Source organism: Carcharodon carcharias, chromosome 9 (genome assembly GCF_017639515.1).
Source record: "Carcharodon carcharias isolate sCarCar2 chromosome 9, sCarCar2.pri, whole genome shotgun sequence".
NCBI lineage: Eukaryota > Metazoa > Chordata > Chondrichthyes > Lamniformes > Lamnidae > Carcharodon > Carcharodon carcharias.
This window is the reverse complement of record NC_054475.1, coordinates 139,773,143-139,788,703: the sequence shown is the minus strand read 5'-3', so window position 1 is coordinate 139,788,703 and position 15,561 is coordinate 139,773,143. Positions and strand designations below refer to the sequence as shown.

The following is a 15,561-nucleotide window of genomic DNA, read 5'->3' as shown; positions in this document are numbered from 1 at the left end:
GAGCTGCCATCAGCCAGACAGGAGTCAGACATTCACATCACATAAGCCATATGAGGATCTATGGAGTATCCTCACTGCATGTCGTCATCATCCTCCTGGAATGTAGGGACTATGGGCATCCGCTGCATTTCTATGACAGGAGCCTTATCACAAAAGCTATGTGCACTGCCATCAGCCAGACAGGAGTCAAACGGTGACAGATGTATTGTGAGAACCTATGGTGTCTCCTCACTGCATGTTGTCGTGATCTTACAGAAATCTAGCAGCTATGAGGGCCTCCTGGGCATGCCTGCCTTGTCTGGCCAGTGTGATGACCTTATCACCATCATCCCCGTCGACATCCTCCTCCTCAGAGGAGACATGCAGCTCCTCCATCTCCTCAGCCAGCTCCTTTCCCAGTTGTAGCATCAGGTTGTGAAGGACGCAGCAGATGCTGATGAGTGACACCCTCTGTGGACTGTATTGCAGGGTTCCACCAGACCGGTCCAGGTATCTGAACCTCATTTTCAACATTCTGAGGGTTTGCTCTACCAAGGTGCGCATTGCAGCATCAACCTCATTATACCTTCTCCCTGCTGCAGTCTGAGGCTGCCGCATGGGTGTCATCAGCCACCATTTCTGCGGGTGGCTCTTGTCCTCGAGGTGCCAACCCTGTAGCCTCTCTGTGCCCTGGAAGACATCAGAGAACTGAGACCTACTAAGAGTGTGGAAGTCATTGACACCCACTGGGAACCGTGCGCAGACCTGCAGGATGTGTTTGTGATGATCGCACACCAGCTGAACATTCAGTGAGTGGTAGCCCTTGCGATTGATTTAGTTGACTGCTTGTTGCCAGGGAGGTCTGAGCACCAAGTGAGTGCAGTTGATGGCACCCTGCACCTGTGGGATATCCGAAATCTGGGAAAATCTCAGCGCTCTTGCTTCCTGGCTTTCCTGGTCCCAGGCGAAATGCATAAAGTTGTGTGCCTTCGCGAATATGGCATCCATGACCTCATGAATGCATTTGTGCGTGGAGGCTTGCGATATCCCACAGAGGTCACTTGTGGAGCTCTGAAAGGAGCCACAGGCATAAAAATTGAGTGCTGTGGTTACATTCATGGACACTGCCAGTGGATGCCCTCCATCACCCCATGGAACCAAATCCTACAGCAAATGGCAGATGTGACCGACCAGCTCCCTGGACATGCGCTGTCTTTGGCTACACTGGTTCTCAGTCATCTACAGGAATGACAAGTGCTGTCTATAGACTCTGGGTCTAGCTAGCTGCCGATCAGCAATGGCTTATTGTGGCTCTTCAGCGGTGTGTGCATAAGCCCCAGCTGCTCCTCCTCCATAAGAGTGCTGCTCCTCCCTCTGTCCAGCCAGGTGCCTCTGTTGCTCTCTTCTCCTTCATCTCCACTCTCTGTAAGCCATGAGGCATACGGCTAGGTCACCAAACTCTATGCTCCTGATGTTGTACTCTTCCTGCAGGATGAAAGAAGAGACATGTGGGTTAGCTAGGGTGTACTAAGAACCTCTCTTGGTTAAGTCTGAAGGCCCCTTAAAGCATATCAAAAAGTACAGCCCACCACTTGAATGGCCAGAGTTTAGTGCACTGCATGTGGCTGCTTGAAACCCCACCCACCTCCACCCCGCACCACTGGACCAATTAGTGGCAGCTTTGCCCATTGGACTTCATGCTGTGCTGTCAGCTCAGGCACAGACGTTCTCCTAACCCATGCTGCAAGGCTGCACTGTCAGTTTCCACCATGAGGGAGACTGGTCCAAACCTGAATGATGACATTGCAAGGGGCTGTGAGCACCTCCACCAGTGACTGCTGCATGGCCAACTTTCACAAAGGGATTGCACAACTTGCCCAGTCATCAGTTGTTCTGCAGCCCCCTAAAACTATCATTAGTTTGCAGTTTGTGTCCAAGGGGTGAAAAGCTCTGGAGCATTTGGCGACAATTTCATGCCTCTGCATTGCTTGAGTAGGCAGATAAGCTAGAGGCCCAACTCCAAGCATGTCAACATGGCTGCGCCTGAACTGTCTCAGCTGCAGAGGAATAGTCACTTTATGCAAGGTTTCCCTAATGCATGGCCGCTTCCATCCCCCCACATGCTTGTGCGCTACCATCAACTGCAGCACAGCCCTTGCTCAGCCCCCAACTCACCCCAACCACAGTGCAGCCCTTGCCCCACACCCCCCAACTGCAATTAAGCCCTCCCCGATGTCGTGAAACCAATTTTTGGCCTTCCCACCATATTGTCACTCATGCCCACCAAGATGCCCAACGTCAACAGTTACAGAATATTCCGCTCTAAAATTTTGGATGAGAACTCTTATTCAGTTCTGCTGAAAGAACCTCCCAGAAATGTTAGCCTACTTTTCTCTCTCAGATACAAACAGACCTGCTGTTATATTTCCCGTCCCTCCTGTTGTTATGTATTTATTGCAATTTTGCTCTTGAAGGAAATTCCAAGCATTTTCATGTCAGGTGTGGAACGTATTCAGTTGTAATACTGTGCTCCTGCTGCCAGTGAACCTCAATCCACAGTTTTGGAATTAAATACCCCCACTCCCATCAGTGAGCCATCATTAGTGCCAGTCATTTTCGTTTAACAATATAACTGACTGAGCTGTGTGTCACATTGAAAAATAAACACAGATCAATAATGTTTAAGTGGCTATGCAATCTATGTCAGTCTTTTGGATCATCAATCTCACAGCTACCGCGTCGCTGATATTGACACCCCAGTATTATTGTGACCTTTCGATTCTTTACATTCTCTATCCTATGACCTGTCAGACACAGACTACAGGAAACGGTGTCAAGTTCAGGGTAGGGTTTGTTCTGTGACTCATAGCCAGCATTCATTTCACTTTGGTGACCTTTAACTGGCAATAATAGAGAAAGAGGATCTTCAGTTCTTCTGAAAGTCTCCAGAGGGGGAATGACAATACTCTGACACAGTGTGACACCTAAACCCCTAAGCTCTTTTCTTTGCAATAATTCAGAGAATGCTTTCTTTATACTTCCTAAATGAATCACTAATGGCTGATATAAAGGGAGAGTAACCATTTCTCTCAGTTTTCTGTTTTTCTACTTGCAAGAAAGAAATAATAAGGCTGGACAAAGATTAATGCTGTACTGCTGAGTTTTATTATACTGTTTTTTAAATGATCCTTTTACTCTTCCAACCAGCTAGAGTTTTATTCCATTGGGCCAAGACTCCAGCTGTGTATTTAAACAGCAATCCAGGTGATTAAGAAAAAGCTATTTCATTCCTTGCAAATGGTCCAAATTTGTCTACTAAGTCAGACCAAGCCACCCCTTGCTTTCTGCCAATGTATTTGTGTTACTGTTGTGAATACTGCTCGAATACTAAAGCAGGGAATTAATATCTAGTCAGTGCATATTTTATCCAACAGTTATCAACAGTAGTGGAAAGTGCACAATGCTTTAACTAAATAATTTTACCAACAAGCAAGAGGAGAATCTGGAACCTAGACTTCAGACCATTATACAAAGCACTAAGTATCAGGTTGACTCAAGAAGTTGTAAATTCAAAGCCCATAATTTGTATTAACATGTAAAGTGTTAAGTGACGCCACCCTTTTGTCCCATCCACCATTTTTCTGTGGTGGGATGGATGTTAAAAATTCTGTAGGATTATTTAGAAGAACAACGAATTCTCTAGGCACAAAAGCAAAATATTGAGGATGCTGGAAATCTGAAATAAAAACTCAGCAGGTCAAGCAACAGCTGTGGAGAGAAACAGAGTTAACACTTCAGGTCAAGAGGAACTGATGAGAGGCCATCTCGACTGAAACATTAATTCTCCAGGTGTCCAGGCCAATATTTCTCTCAAAAAACAGATTAACTGGTTATCTCATTCTTGCTTGTGGTCTCTCGTGACATGCAAAATGGTTGTCACATGTGACTACAGAACAGCAATCGCCACCTCTCTATACAATTCTTTGAATGTAATGCGCTGAGAAAGTATAGTGGTAATTTTTATCCAAAGTACAGCCCCAACATCTGTTTAAAAATTGATATAAAAATGACAATATGTCAAACAGGATTCTCTCCCTTCAAATTGGTCCAATATATCCATTATTTGCTCTTTCTGCCCACTCAGTAAGGCAAGTTCACCAATTCCACACTTCCAGTTGTGCTTCAATGGAGTGAGAGTTCCATAGCATAGCCCTAAATTTCTAGCCCCTGTTCCCCTTGATCACAACTCTCTCCTTAGAGTGAAAGAGTGATGAATATTGCCCCAGTGCCTGTAGGATTTCCCCACCTGTTTCACGTGTGCAATACTTATCATCTCTGTTCTGTGTCTCATATACTCTCCACAATAGTTTCTCCACAAGCCCAAATAGTGCCCAAAAATGAGTCCAAAGCAGAGAAAAGGTGAGTGCCAATCTGCTTCTCCCATTCTCCTGGATAACGCTGCAACACTTCATCTGTGTCTTTTATAGTAGCTGCACCCGACTGCGTCTGTACAATGCAGCAAGGTCTATTGCGTGCAAAGGAATATCTAACGGCTTCCTAAGCAGATTTTCACTAACAGTGCTGGATGCAGATCAGGAAACTTTATTAAAAACACTGGCGCTATGATTTCAGATGTGGTGTTTGTTTCCCAGATATCTTAGGCGAACTTTTGAGTAAAAATAATCTTGCAGCTTCGGTTGATGAATACTATTAGCTTTTTACACTTTGTTGTGGACACTGAATTTAATACACTGCCTGCCCTTTTGCAGCATGGCTGTTTGGAGGCAGCTATATGAAAACAATCGTAAGCTCAATTGCTAACCACTGAAGCTATTAGTCTGACTCTCTCCTGAGCTCCTAAGAGGTGTTACCCAATCAGAGAACAAGAAAATCTCTCCCACTGCCTGTACAGCCCCTCCAACACACCTGAGGCAGAATTTTACGTCCTGTTGGTGGGCGTGCGCCTGACCCGATTGGGAGTAAAATAGTGCGCGATGACGTTGGGTGAGCATCCCGGCATCACCTTGCACTCGCGCAATATTTTAGTCAACGGGAGTTGGCAGCATGCCTGCCGACAATTAAGAGGCCTATTAAGGCCATAAAACTAGCAATTTGATTTGTATTTTTCACTGCCCATCCAGCCTTACAGTTGGTGGGCAGGCGAATGGGCCAGGTGGCCTTTGCCTCTTTTAGGAAATCTCATCCATGGGTGGGATGAGGTTTCCAGCAGGAATTTTTTTTTAATTAAAATTTTTAAACATCATTTTTAACGTGTCCCTGCTCATGTGACTGAGTCACTTGTGGGGACTTGTTTCCCTAATTTCTAAAATCTGTATTTTTCCATTGCAAAATTCTTCAGCTCCCTGAGGCAACTCTGTGCCTTCAGGGAGCTTTCAGTGCACCCTCCCCTGCACACAGACAGACTTCAGCGCTCACGTTCCTCCCATCCCCACTCCGGCAACGCTGAGCTTCTCAGCACGCGTTTCACGCTGGCTGGCAGTTAATTAGCCAGGCGGTGTGAAATCACTGTCAGGAACTGATCGTGGGCAATGGTCCGTCTTGCGGCTGCTCCTTGGCCCGCACACTGTGCCCACCCGACAAAGGGAAAATCCTGGAATAAAAAGAAAAGTCTCTGAATCAAATCAAAATCCTTCTCTTTATTCCTGTGCCATGATCCTTCGTACCCACAGATGGTTTCTCTGTTACTCAAGTTGTTGGAGTCCTGGCTAATATTTATCCCTCAACCAGAAAGACTAAAACAGATTATCTAGTCATCATCACATTGCTGTTTGTAGGAGCTTTCTGTATGTATGTTGGCGGCTGCATTTCCTGTATTACAGCAGTGGTTACATTCAAAAATATTTCATCAGCTGTAAGATGCTTTGGAATGTCCTGAAACCTTGAAAGGTACAACATAAACACAAATCTGTCTTTCTTTCCTTTGGCTGCTTGGCACCATGCTGCTGCCCTTTACCAGTTCCCTCCAAAGCAAACTGCAGGAGGCATGAACTCCTGCTTGGCATTGCTGCTCCCACCATCTCAGCCATGAAATTACACCATCATGCCATTCACAGGGGATGGAATCTTTAAATGAGCATCATGACGTTTGCCATGCAAATCACTACTTCCAACCTGTTACTCTTTAAAAGCTGTCCAAATGAAAATCCTGCTCTCTTTAATCTAAAGATTCTGGATGGAGTGATTCGAGAGCAGCTGATTCCAATGACTGAAGGGTCAATAACCAGAGAGCCCAAACTTAAGATGATTTTTCTCTTATTCTTTAAGGGACGTGGGCGTCGCTGGCAAGGGCAGCATTTATTGCCCATCCCTAATCAGTCTTTGGAGGGAGGCGGTGAGCTGTCATCTTGAACTGCAGCAGTCTATGTGAGAAAAGAAGGGCTTTGAGCAGCAGCCTTTCACCTGGTTGTGGCTGGAGCTCTTCACTGTAACTGATCAAAGCCTTTCCAGCTTGTCAGTTTCACTAAAGTAGCTCTCCCCACCTGTCTCAGTGACCCTGGTGAGTTGCTGACAGGTCCAGAATTGAAAGTTGAAACAGGTCTTATCTGCTTGACCGGATCCAACGGGTTTTCCTAATCTCCTCAGAACCCAGCCAGCTGAAATCCCAAAGGAGGGAAGAATTGAATGGGGATCCCGATCTGGCATCACTTTTTAGAGATTTAACTGTCGCATGCACCCAAACCTGCCTCCCCTTGCCTGGGAAGATTCCACTCCTCCTCTCTGAAGAGAAGATGATTGGTGTAGTCATCCACTTATTAAATTTGTAGATGGAGATTGGGGACCTATGTCTGCAGTGGGAAGGAATGGCAAAGGAACTGAGGGAATGTTGACTTCGATCTATGAATTCAATTCCAGCTGTATTATTAATTTTATAATAACATTGCTGTGTGCAGTTGGCAATTATCATTAATTTATTGCTGCTAGATTGCAGTTTTGGCTGTCTGTACTCTGTTTTATAATTATCACATTTATACTAATATTGTTATGATACAGTTATACTTACATTTATTATTGCTGGGAACTGTCTGCATTATGTGTCTTAGGAATCAGAAAATGGGAGAGGTAGAGTTATGCTTTAATAAAGAATGTCAAGAGATTGTATATGCCATTATTTTCCTTCAGAGAGCTATTAACTTTAAAACAGTCTCAATAACTCAGTAGAACAGTACGAAAATGCACTTTGTTCATTGCAACCCAGATAATTATTTTTTCAATTTTATAATTACTGGCCAGAATCCTCCACCAAATACCAAATCAAGTCTTAAATTAGTAGGATAAATGCTGCCTATCAGTCAGTTTCATTTCTATATAGTGTCACAACATTATTATTTATTTTGGAAATGTTGAGCTGTACCAGGTCCTGACTTTATATAGCTGTTGCAGCACAGGATGTCAGTTTACCTGTCATAAAACTGATAGTCCTCCTAATTGACACAAACTGAAAATACAGGCTACAGTTGGATGGAGCAGAGGTAGAGCTTACTCAGTGAGGATTTTTTTTCCACAAGGATTTATAACATAAAATAATGTCACAATGTTGAGAGACCCTCTGAACAAGGACAATTGGAAGATACTTACATTTAAGAGTTGTATGCATGGCCAGTTTTGTAGTTGGTAATTTGTTCAAGCCAAGGGATATGATGGATGGACATAAAAGATCGAGGAGACTTGGGTGTGAAGTAGTAATTAATGCAACTTACTTATGCCCAATTTTCTTCAATCTGTTAAGCATGTAATTGGTTTTCGCCTAGATGATGCATATCTCTGGGCTCAAATCTAGTGGAAAGTCCAAGCTTTGCTCTTCATTACATAGTTCTCTTTATGACTGGCAAGAGCTTTGGATCAGTGGTGTGTAGCACAAATCTGAAATAAGGCTCTCCTACAAAAGCAGAACATTTGACATTACAAACAAGATGTTCTGCCAGATTGGTTTCCTCAGCACCTGCTTGCACAATAGAAACAAATGGAAAGCATTTCAGCTGCCAAATAATAATCCCTCAAAAATCCATTTTCAGAAATAACTTAGCACTTCCTTCTTAAATTTGTGCTTCTTTTCCTTTGTCAGGATATTCCATCCTTCAGGTAATCATGGAAGCTGCCGTTCAGAATAACTGGCAAGTTACAGCAAAATCAGTTGGAAGCATCACTGATGTGATAGAATACAGGAGAATCTTTGAGGAAATGGATAAAAGACAAGAAAGAAGATATTTAATAGACTGTGAACTAAACAGACTGAATGCTATTTTGGATCAGGTAACTGCTATTTGTGTAATATCTTCTTTAACAAAAGATAAATAAATGATTACTTTGTATTCACTGTAGCAGCACTTTGATCCTGTTAAACCTAGTGATGGTAATGCAATAGCATGCCTTTCTGTTCTGATGCAAAGCCACATCCATCCTCACAACCCCAGCGGACTACCTACTGATAATGTCCAATTTACTCAGCTAGAATCCTGTAATCCTGGTCCCTTTGAGTTCCTGCTCCATATACACATTATAAGAGGATCACTCTAATAGCATTAGTGTTGGTGGTGCTGGTTGTGGAAGATTGTGAGCTCAGTTGAAGAATGTGGTTTTGAAGGTCAACTCACAAGGTTTATAGCCATGGTCATAATTTGTTACTTCACCTACTTTCCTTCTGCTTTTCACTGCAGCTGTTAAAGTAGAAATAAGTCTCTCTATACACAGGCTAGTGTGAACCCGCTACACCATTTGGATTGGTTACTTCTATTCCTTAATTGATAAGATCTGATCAGACGGTTCGCTCTTCAGTAAGTAGAAAAGCAGCATAAGTGCACTGAGGCTTTACAAAAAAGTGAGTCAAATGGCAAGCATTGTAATTGTGCAGCAAACTCACTGAGAACATCGCTTAGAGGCAATCTGGTTTATGAAGTTGCTTTTAAAATTTGGGGGCAGTATCAGTACCCAGACTTTTGTTTCTGATGTAATTAAAATCCCTTCATGATGCCGATACCAAAATATAGCATAACAATTGCATCAAAAAGAATCTTTCGATGCCATACCTATTATTGATCTTACCCAAAGCTATGAAACTCTAAATCTTTCCTCTTGAATATATTTGATGCAGTGCTCCTCCATGTTGAATGCCACTTGGAGGAAGCACTGAGGGTGCCAAGGGCACAGAATGTACGCTGGGTGGGGGACTTCACTGTGCATCACCAAGAGTGGCTCGGTAGCACCATTACTGGCCGAGTCCTACGGGACATAGCTGCTAGATGGGTCTGCAGCTGGTGAGGGAACCAACAAGAGGGAAAAATATACTTGACCTCAACCTCACCTACCTGCCTACTGCAGATGCATCTGTCCGTGACAGATCGGTGGGAGGGACCACTGCACAGTCGTTGTGGAGACAAAGTCTTGCCTTCACATTGAGGATACCCTCCAGCATGTTGTGTGGCACTAAAACCATGCTAAATGGGGTAGATTTCAAACAAATCTAGCAACTCAAGACTGACCATCCATGAGGTGCTGTAGGCCATCAGCAGCAGCAGAATTGTACTCAAACACAACCTATAACCTCATGGCCCGGCATATCCCTCACTTTACCATTACCATCAAGCCAGGGGATCAACTCTGGTTCAGTGAAGAGTGCAGGAGGGCATGCCAGGAACAGCACTAGGCATACCTAAAAATGAGGTGTCAACCTGGTGAAGCTACAACACAGGACTACTTGTGTGCCAAAGACATAAGCAGCAAGAAATAGACAGAGCTAAGTGTTCCCTCAACCAACATTTCAGATCTAAGCTCTGCAGTGCTGCCACATCCAGTCAAGAATGGTGGTGAACAATTAACTCACTGGAGGAGGAGGTTCCATAAATATCCACATCCCCAATGATGGAGGAGACAAGGACACCAGTGCAAAAGATGATGCTGAAGGATTTGCTACAATCTTCAGCCAGAAATGCTGAGCAGATGATCCATTTCGGCCTTCTCTGGAGGTCCCCAGCATCACAGATGCCAGTCTTCAGCCAGTTCGATTCACTCCATGTGATATCAAGAAATGATGCTGAAGGCACTGGATAGTGCAAAGGCTATGGGCCCTGACAATATTCCAGCAATAGTACTGAAGACTTGTGCTTCAGAACTTGCTGCGCCCCTAGCCAAGCTGTTCCAGTACAGCTACAACAATTGTATCTACCCAGCAATGTGGAAAATTGCCCAGGTATGTCGTGTACACAAAAAGCAGGACAAATCCAACCTAGCCAATTACCACCCCATCCGTCTACTCTTGATCATCAGTCAAGTAATGGAAGGGGTCATCAACTGTGCTATCAAGCTGCACTTACTTAGCAATAACCTGCTCTTTGATGCCCAGCTTGGGTTCCACCAGGACCACTCAGCACCTGACCTCATTACAGCCTTGATTCAAACATGGACAAAAGAGCTGAACACCAAGGAGAGGTGAGAGTGACTTCCCTTGACATCAAGGCAGCATTTGACCAAGTGTGGCATCAAGGAGCCCTAGCAAAACTGGAGTCAATGGGAATCAGGGGGAAAATTCTCCACTGGTTGGAGTCATTCCTAGCACAAAGGAAGATGGTTGTGGTTGTTGGAGGTCAGTCACCTCAGCTCCGGGGTGTCACCTGCAGGAGTTCCTCAGGGTAGCATCCTCGGCCCAACCATCTTAGGTTGCTTCATCAATGACCTTCATAAGGTCAGAAGTGGGGATGTTTGCTAATGATTGCACAATGTTCAGCACCATTTGCGACTCCTCAGATACTGAAGCAGTGCATGTCCAAATGCAGCAAGAACTGGACACTATCCAGACTTGGGCTGACAAGTAGAAAGTAACATTTGCGCCACAAAAGTGCCAGACAATGACCATGTCCAACAAGAGAGAATCCAACCATCGTTCCTTGATGTTCACTTGCATTACCAACACTGAATCCCCCACTCTCAACATCCTGAGGGTTACCATTGTCCAGAAACTGAACCGGACTAGCCATATAAATACCGTGGCTACAAAAGCAGGTCTGAATCTAGGAATCCTGCGACGTGTAACTCACCACCTGACTCCCCAAAGCCTGTCCACCATCTACAAGGCACAAGTCAAGAATGTGATGGAGTATTCCCCACTTGCCTGGGTGTGTGCAGCTTCCAAGCACTCAAGAAGCTTGACACCATCTAGGACAAAGCAGCCCACTTGATTGGTACCACATCCACAACATTCATTCCCTCCACCATCGACACACAGTAGCAGCAGTGTGTACCATCTACAAGACGCACTGCAGGGACTCACCAAGGCTCCTTAGCACCTTCCAAACCCACAACCACCACCATCTAGAAGGACAAGGACAGTAGATAGGTGGGAACACCACCACCTGGAAGTTCCCCTCCAAGTCACACACCATCCTGACTTGGAAATATATCACCGTTCCTTCACTGGGTCAAAATCCTGGAACTCCCTTCCTAACAGCTCTGTGGGTGTACCTACAACATAGGGACTGCAGCGGTTCAAGAAGGCAGCTCACCGCCACCTTCTCATGGGCAGCTAGGGATGGACAATAAATGCTGGCTAGCCAGAGAAGCCCATATCCCGTGAATGAATAAAAAAAATGTTTTTTAATGTCGAGCTACATTCATGAGAAATTGCATTCCTAGAATGTCAAAGAATTTTTTCAATGTGTCCAAAAAATGGTTTAAATTACGCTACTAATGACACTTAAAAATCAAAAAGCATGATTAATAGATGATCTTTGAATCTGTCAGACTATTGATGCTGAATGTTAAGGAAAGTTACATTACACAAGCATCAGTTTAGGGTTGGGGTTATTACATGTAAAAAGGTTGCTGCTACTAGATCAAGGGATGGGAAGAAAGAACAAGAGAATGGGTGGATATAATTTTAGAAGCTGATAGAATCTACTGATTGGAAGCTAAGGGGCATACCAGTTGTCAGCTTCTAGGATAAAAAGGCACATAGGGTAAAATAGAGAGAGACACAAAGAGATGGTAAAAACTGGGTAACTTTCTACATCTCTGATTACACAGCCCGAGACAGAACCTTTAAGACATTGGAAGCATTGAAAATCTGCACTAATTTTTCTAAACTTTGGAGATTTGTTTCCATAGGAGCCATATATTTGTAACTCAAATTCCCACTGTCCATTCCTGCTTTCCTATCATGAGATTTTATTTTAAAGTGAGAAAATCAAGCACTTGGAGGGGAGGCACAGGCAAGTCGCTTTTTCCCGGCTGGTTTTCAGTGTGGTGCCAAGGCAAGGGTTCCAGTGCGGGCGAAGATGGAGGGGGCCGGGGCAAGGCAGCACAGACTGAAGGAAGTACACAAACACATGAGTGAAGTGGCCACACATTTGGAAAAGCTTGTCAAAAATGAGCATTCATTTTTTCAGCTGCAGCTCCATTGACGTGCTTGGAGTCAGGCCTCTGAAGCTTTTCTGCCCACTCAAGCAATGCAAAAGCACGAAAGTGCCACCAAATGTTCCATAAATTTTCACCCCTTGGGTGCAGACTGCAAGGTAATTACCGTTTTAGGGGGCAGCAGAACAATTGGCCAACTGGGCAAGTTGTAGAATCCCCTTGCAAAAGGCGGCCATGGCGCTGTCACTCGTGGAGATGCTCATAGCCCTTTGCAATGTCTTTATTAAGGTTTGGACCAGTATCCATTATGGTTCAAGCTGACAGTGCAGCCTTGCAGTGCAGGTTAGGGGAATGTCTGTGCCTGAGCTGAGAGCACAGCACGCAGTCCATTGGCCGAAGCTGCCGCCAATCAGTCAAGTGGAGTGACGTGGTGGTTGTTGAGGTTTGAGACAGTCATGATGCACATTACATTACACACTGGCCATCTAAGTTGTGGCTAGCAGACTGCTGTGTGCGTGAACGGGCCCTCAGACTTAACCAACAGAGGTTCTTCGGACACGTGCTAACCCACGCGTCACTCTCTTTGATCCTGCAGGAGGAGAACATGAGGACCATGGAGCCTGGTGATTAGCGGTTTGCCTCATGGTTTACAGGCAGCAGAGAAGAAGACGAAGAGTGTGACAGAGGCATCTGGCTCAGCAAAGGGAGGAGCACCTCCTTCAAGTTGAAGGGGCAGCAGGGCCTGCTTCACACGCAACTGAAGGACTTAGCGGTCGATTTGTCTAGGGTAGAGTGTGTAGATAGCCTGGATCATGTTGAGATCAAAAAAGAGGAGGTGTTAGGCGTCTTGTAGAATATTAAGGTGGATAAGTCCCCAGGGTCAGTTGGGATCTACCCCAGAATACTGAGGGAGGCAAGGAAGGAGATTGCTGGGGCCTTGACAGAAATCTTTGTATCCTCACTGGCTACGGGTGAGGTCCCAGAGGACTAGAGAATGGCCTACGTTGTTCCATTGTTTAAGAAGGGTAGCAGGGATAATGAGGAAATTACAGGCCGGTGAGCCCTATGTCAGTGATAGGGAAATTATTGGAGAAGATTCTTCACGACAGGACTTAACTACCATTTGGAAGCAAATGGGCGTATTTGTGAGAGGCAGCATGATTTTGTGAAGGGGAGGTCATGTCACACTAACTTGATCGAGTCTTTCGAGGAAGTGACAAAGATGATCGACGATGGAAGGGCAGTGGATGTTATCTACATGGATCTCAGTAAGGCCTTTGACAAGCTCCCTCATGGCAGACTGGTACAGAAGGTAAAGTCACACAGGACCAAGGTGAGCTGGCAAGTTGAATGCAGAATTGGCTTGGTCATAGAAGACAGAGGGTAGCAGTGGAAGGGTGCTTTTCTGAATGGAGAGCTGTGACTAGTGGAGTTCTGCAAGGATCAGTGCTGGGACCTTTGCTGTTTGTAGTATACATAAATGATTTGGAGGAAAATGTAACTGGGCTAATTAGTAAGTTTGCCGATGACACTAAGGTTGGAGGAGTTGCAGGTAGTGAAGAGGATTATCAAAGGATACAACGGGATATATATCAGCTGGAGACTTGGGCGGAGAAATAGCAGATGGAATTTAATCCAGACAAATGCGAGGTAATGCATTTTGAAAGGTCTAATACAGGTAGGAATTATACAGTAAATGGCAGAACCCTTAAGTGCATCGACGGGCAGAGGGATCTGGGTGTATAGGTCCACAGATCACTGAAAATGTCAATGCAGGTGGATAAGGTAGTCAGGATGGCATATGGCATGTTTGCCTTCATTGGCAGGGGTATTGAGTATAAAAGCTGGGAAGTCATGTTGCAGCTGTATAGAACCTTGGTTAGGCCACACTTGAAATATTGCGTGCAATTCTGGTCGCCACATTACCAGAAGGATAAGGAGGCATACAGAAGAGGTTTACCAGGATGCTGCCTGGTCTGGAGGTTATTAGCTATGAGGAGAGGTTGGAAAAACTTGGATTGTTCTCACTAGAGCGACAGAGATTGAGGGGCGACTTGATAGAAGTTTAAAAAATTGAGTGGCATGGACAGAGTAGATAGTCAGAAGCTTTTTCCCAGGGTGGAAGAGTCAATTACTAGGGGACATAGATTTAAGGTGAGAGGAAAAAACTTTAGAGGAGATGTACGGGGCAAGTTTTTTTACGCAAAGGATGGTGAGTGTCTGGAATTCGCTGCCAGAGGAGGTGGTGGAAGCAGGTATGATAGTGGTGTTTAAGAGGCAGTTTGACAAAAACATGAATAGGATGGGAATAGAGGGATAAGGACCCCGGATGTGCAAAATGTTTTAGTTTGATAGGCAATATGATCGGCGCAGGCTTGGAGGGCCGAAGGGTCTGTTCCTGTGCTGTACTTTTCTTTGTTCTTGAGGATCCACAGAGAGCTGTTGCTCGGAGGCACTTCACTAGACCCAGGGTCATTAGATGCCTCCTGTCATTCCTGCAGATAACAGAGAAGACTGCGTATGTCAAGGGAACTGGGCGGGCGCATATGCCACCTGCTACAGGATATGACGCCATGGAAACGTGGAAGGCAGCCGCTGCCAGTGACTGTGAAAGTGACCGTGGTGCTCAATTTTTACACCAGTGGCTCCTTCCAGGGCTCCACAGGTGATCTGTGCAGGATCTCACAAGCCTCCAGGCACAAGTATATCCAGGAGGCCATGGTTGCCATTTCTGCGAATGCACAGAACTTTGTGCATTTCACCTGAGATCAGGAAAGCCAGGAAGCAAGAGCATTGGGATTTGCCCAGGTCTCAGGCTTCCCACAGGTGCAGGGTGCCATTGACTGCATTCACGTGGCGCATAGATCTCTGTAGCAACAAGCAGTCAACTACGTCAACCACAAGGGCTTCCACTCAGTGAATGTTCAGCTGGTGTGCAATCACCACAATCGCATCCTACAGGTCTGCGCACAATTTCCAGGGACTGTCCATGACTCCTACATTCTCAGTAGGTCTCAGACCCCTGACATCTTCCAGGGTCCAGAGAGGCTGCAGGGTTTTCTCCTCTGGTACAAGGGTTACCCACAGTGAATGTGGCTGATGACACATGTGCAGTGGCCTCAGACTGCAGCAGAGCGATGGTATAACGAGGCTCATGCCGTAACCCGGACTTTGGTGGAGCAAACGATAGGCACCTTGAAAATGAAGTTCTGGTACCTC

The 15,561-nt window shown here is 45.2% G+C and overlaps 1 protein-coding gene across 1 annotated transcript in view; it reads left to right on the top strand.

Moving 5' to 3' along the window:
* Positions 1-15,561, top strand: part of gria3b (glutamate receptor, ionotropic, AMPA 3b) — a 502,427-nt gene that overhangs the window by 241,980 nt on the left and 244,886 nt on the right. Inside the window, exon 5 of the mRNA XM_041195164.1 lies at positions 8,063-8,250. Coding sequence (XP_041051098.1) covers positions 8,063-8,250 — 188 coding nt within the window. The remainder of the gene's footprint in view (positions 1-8,062; positions 8,251-15,561) is intronic.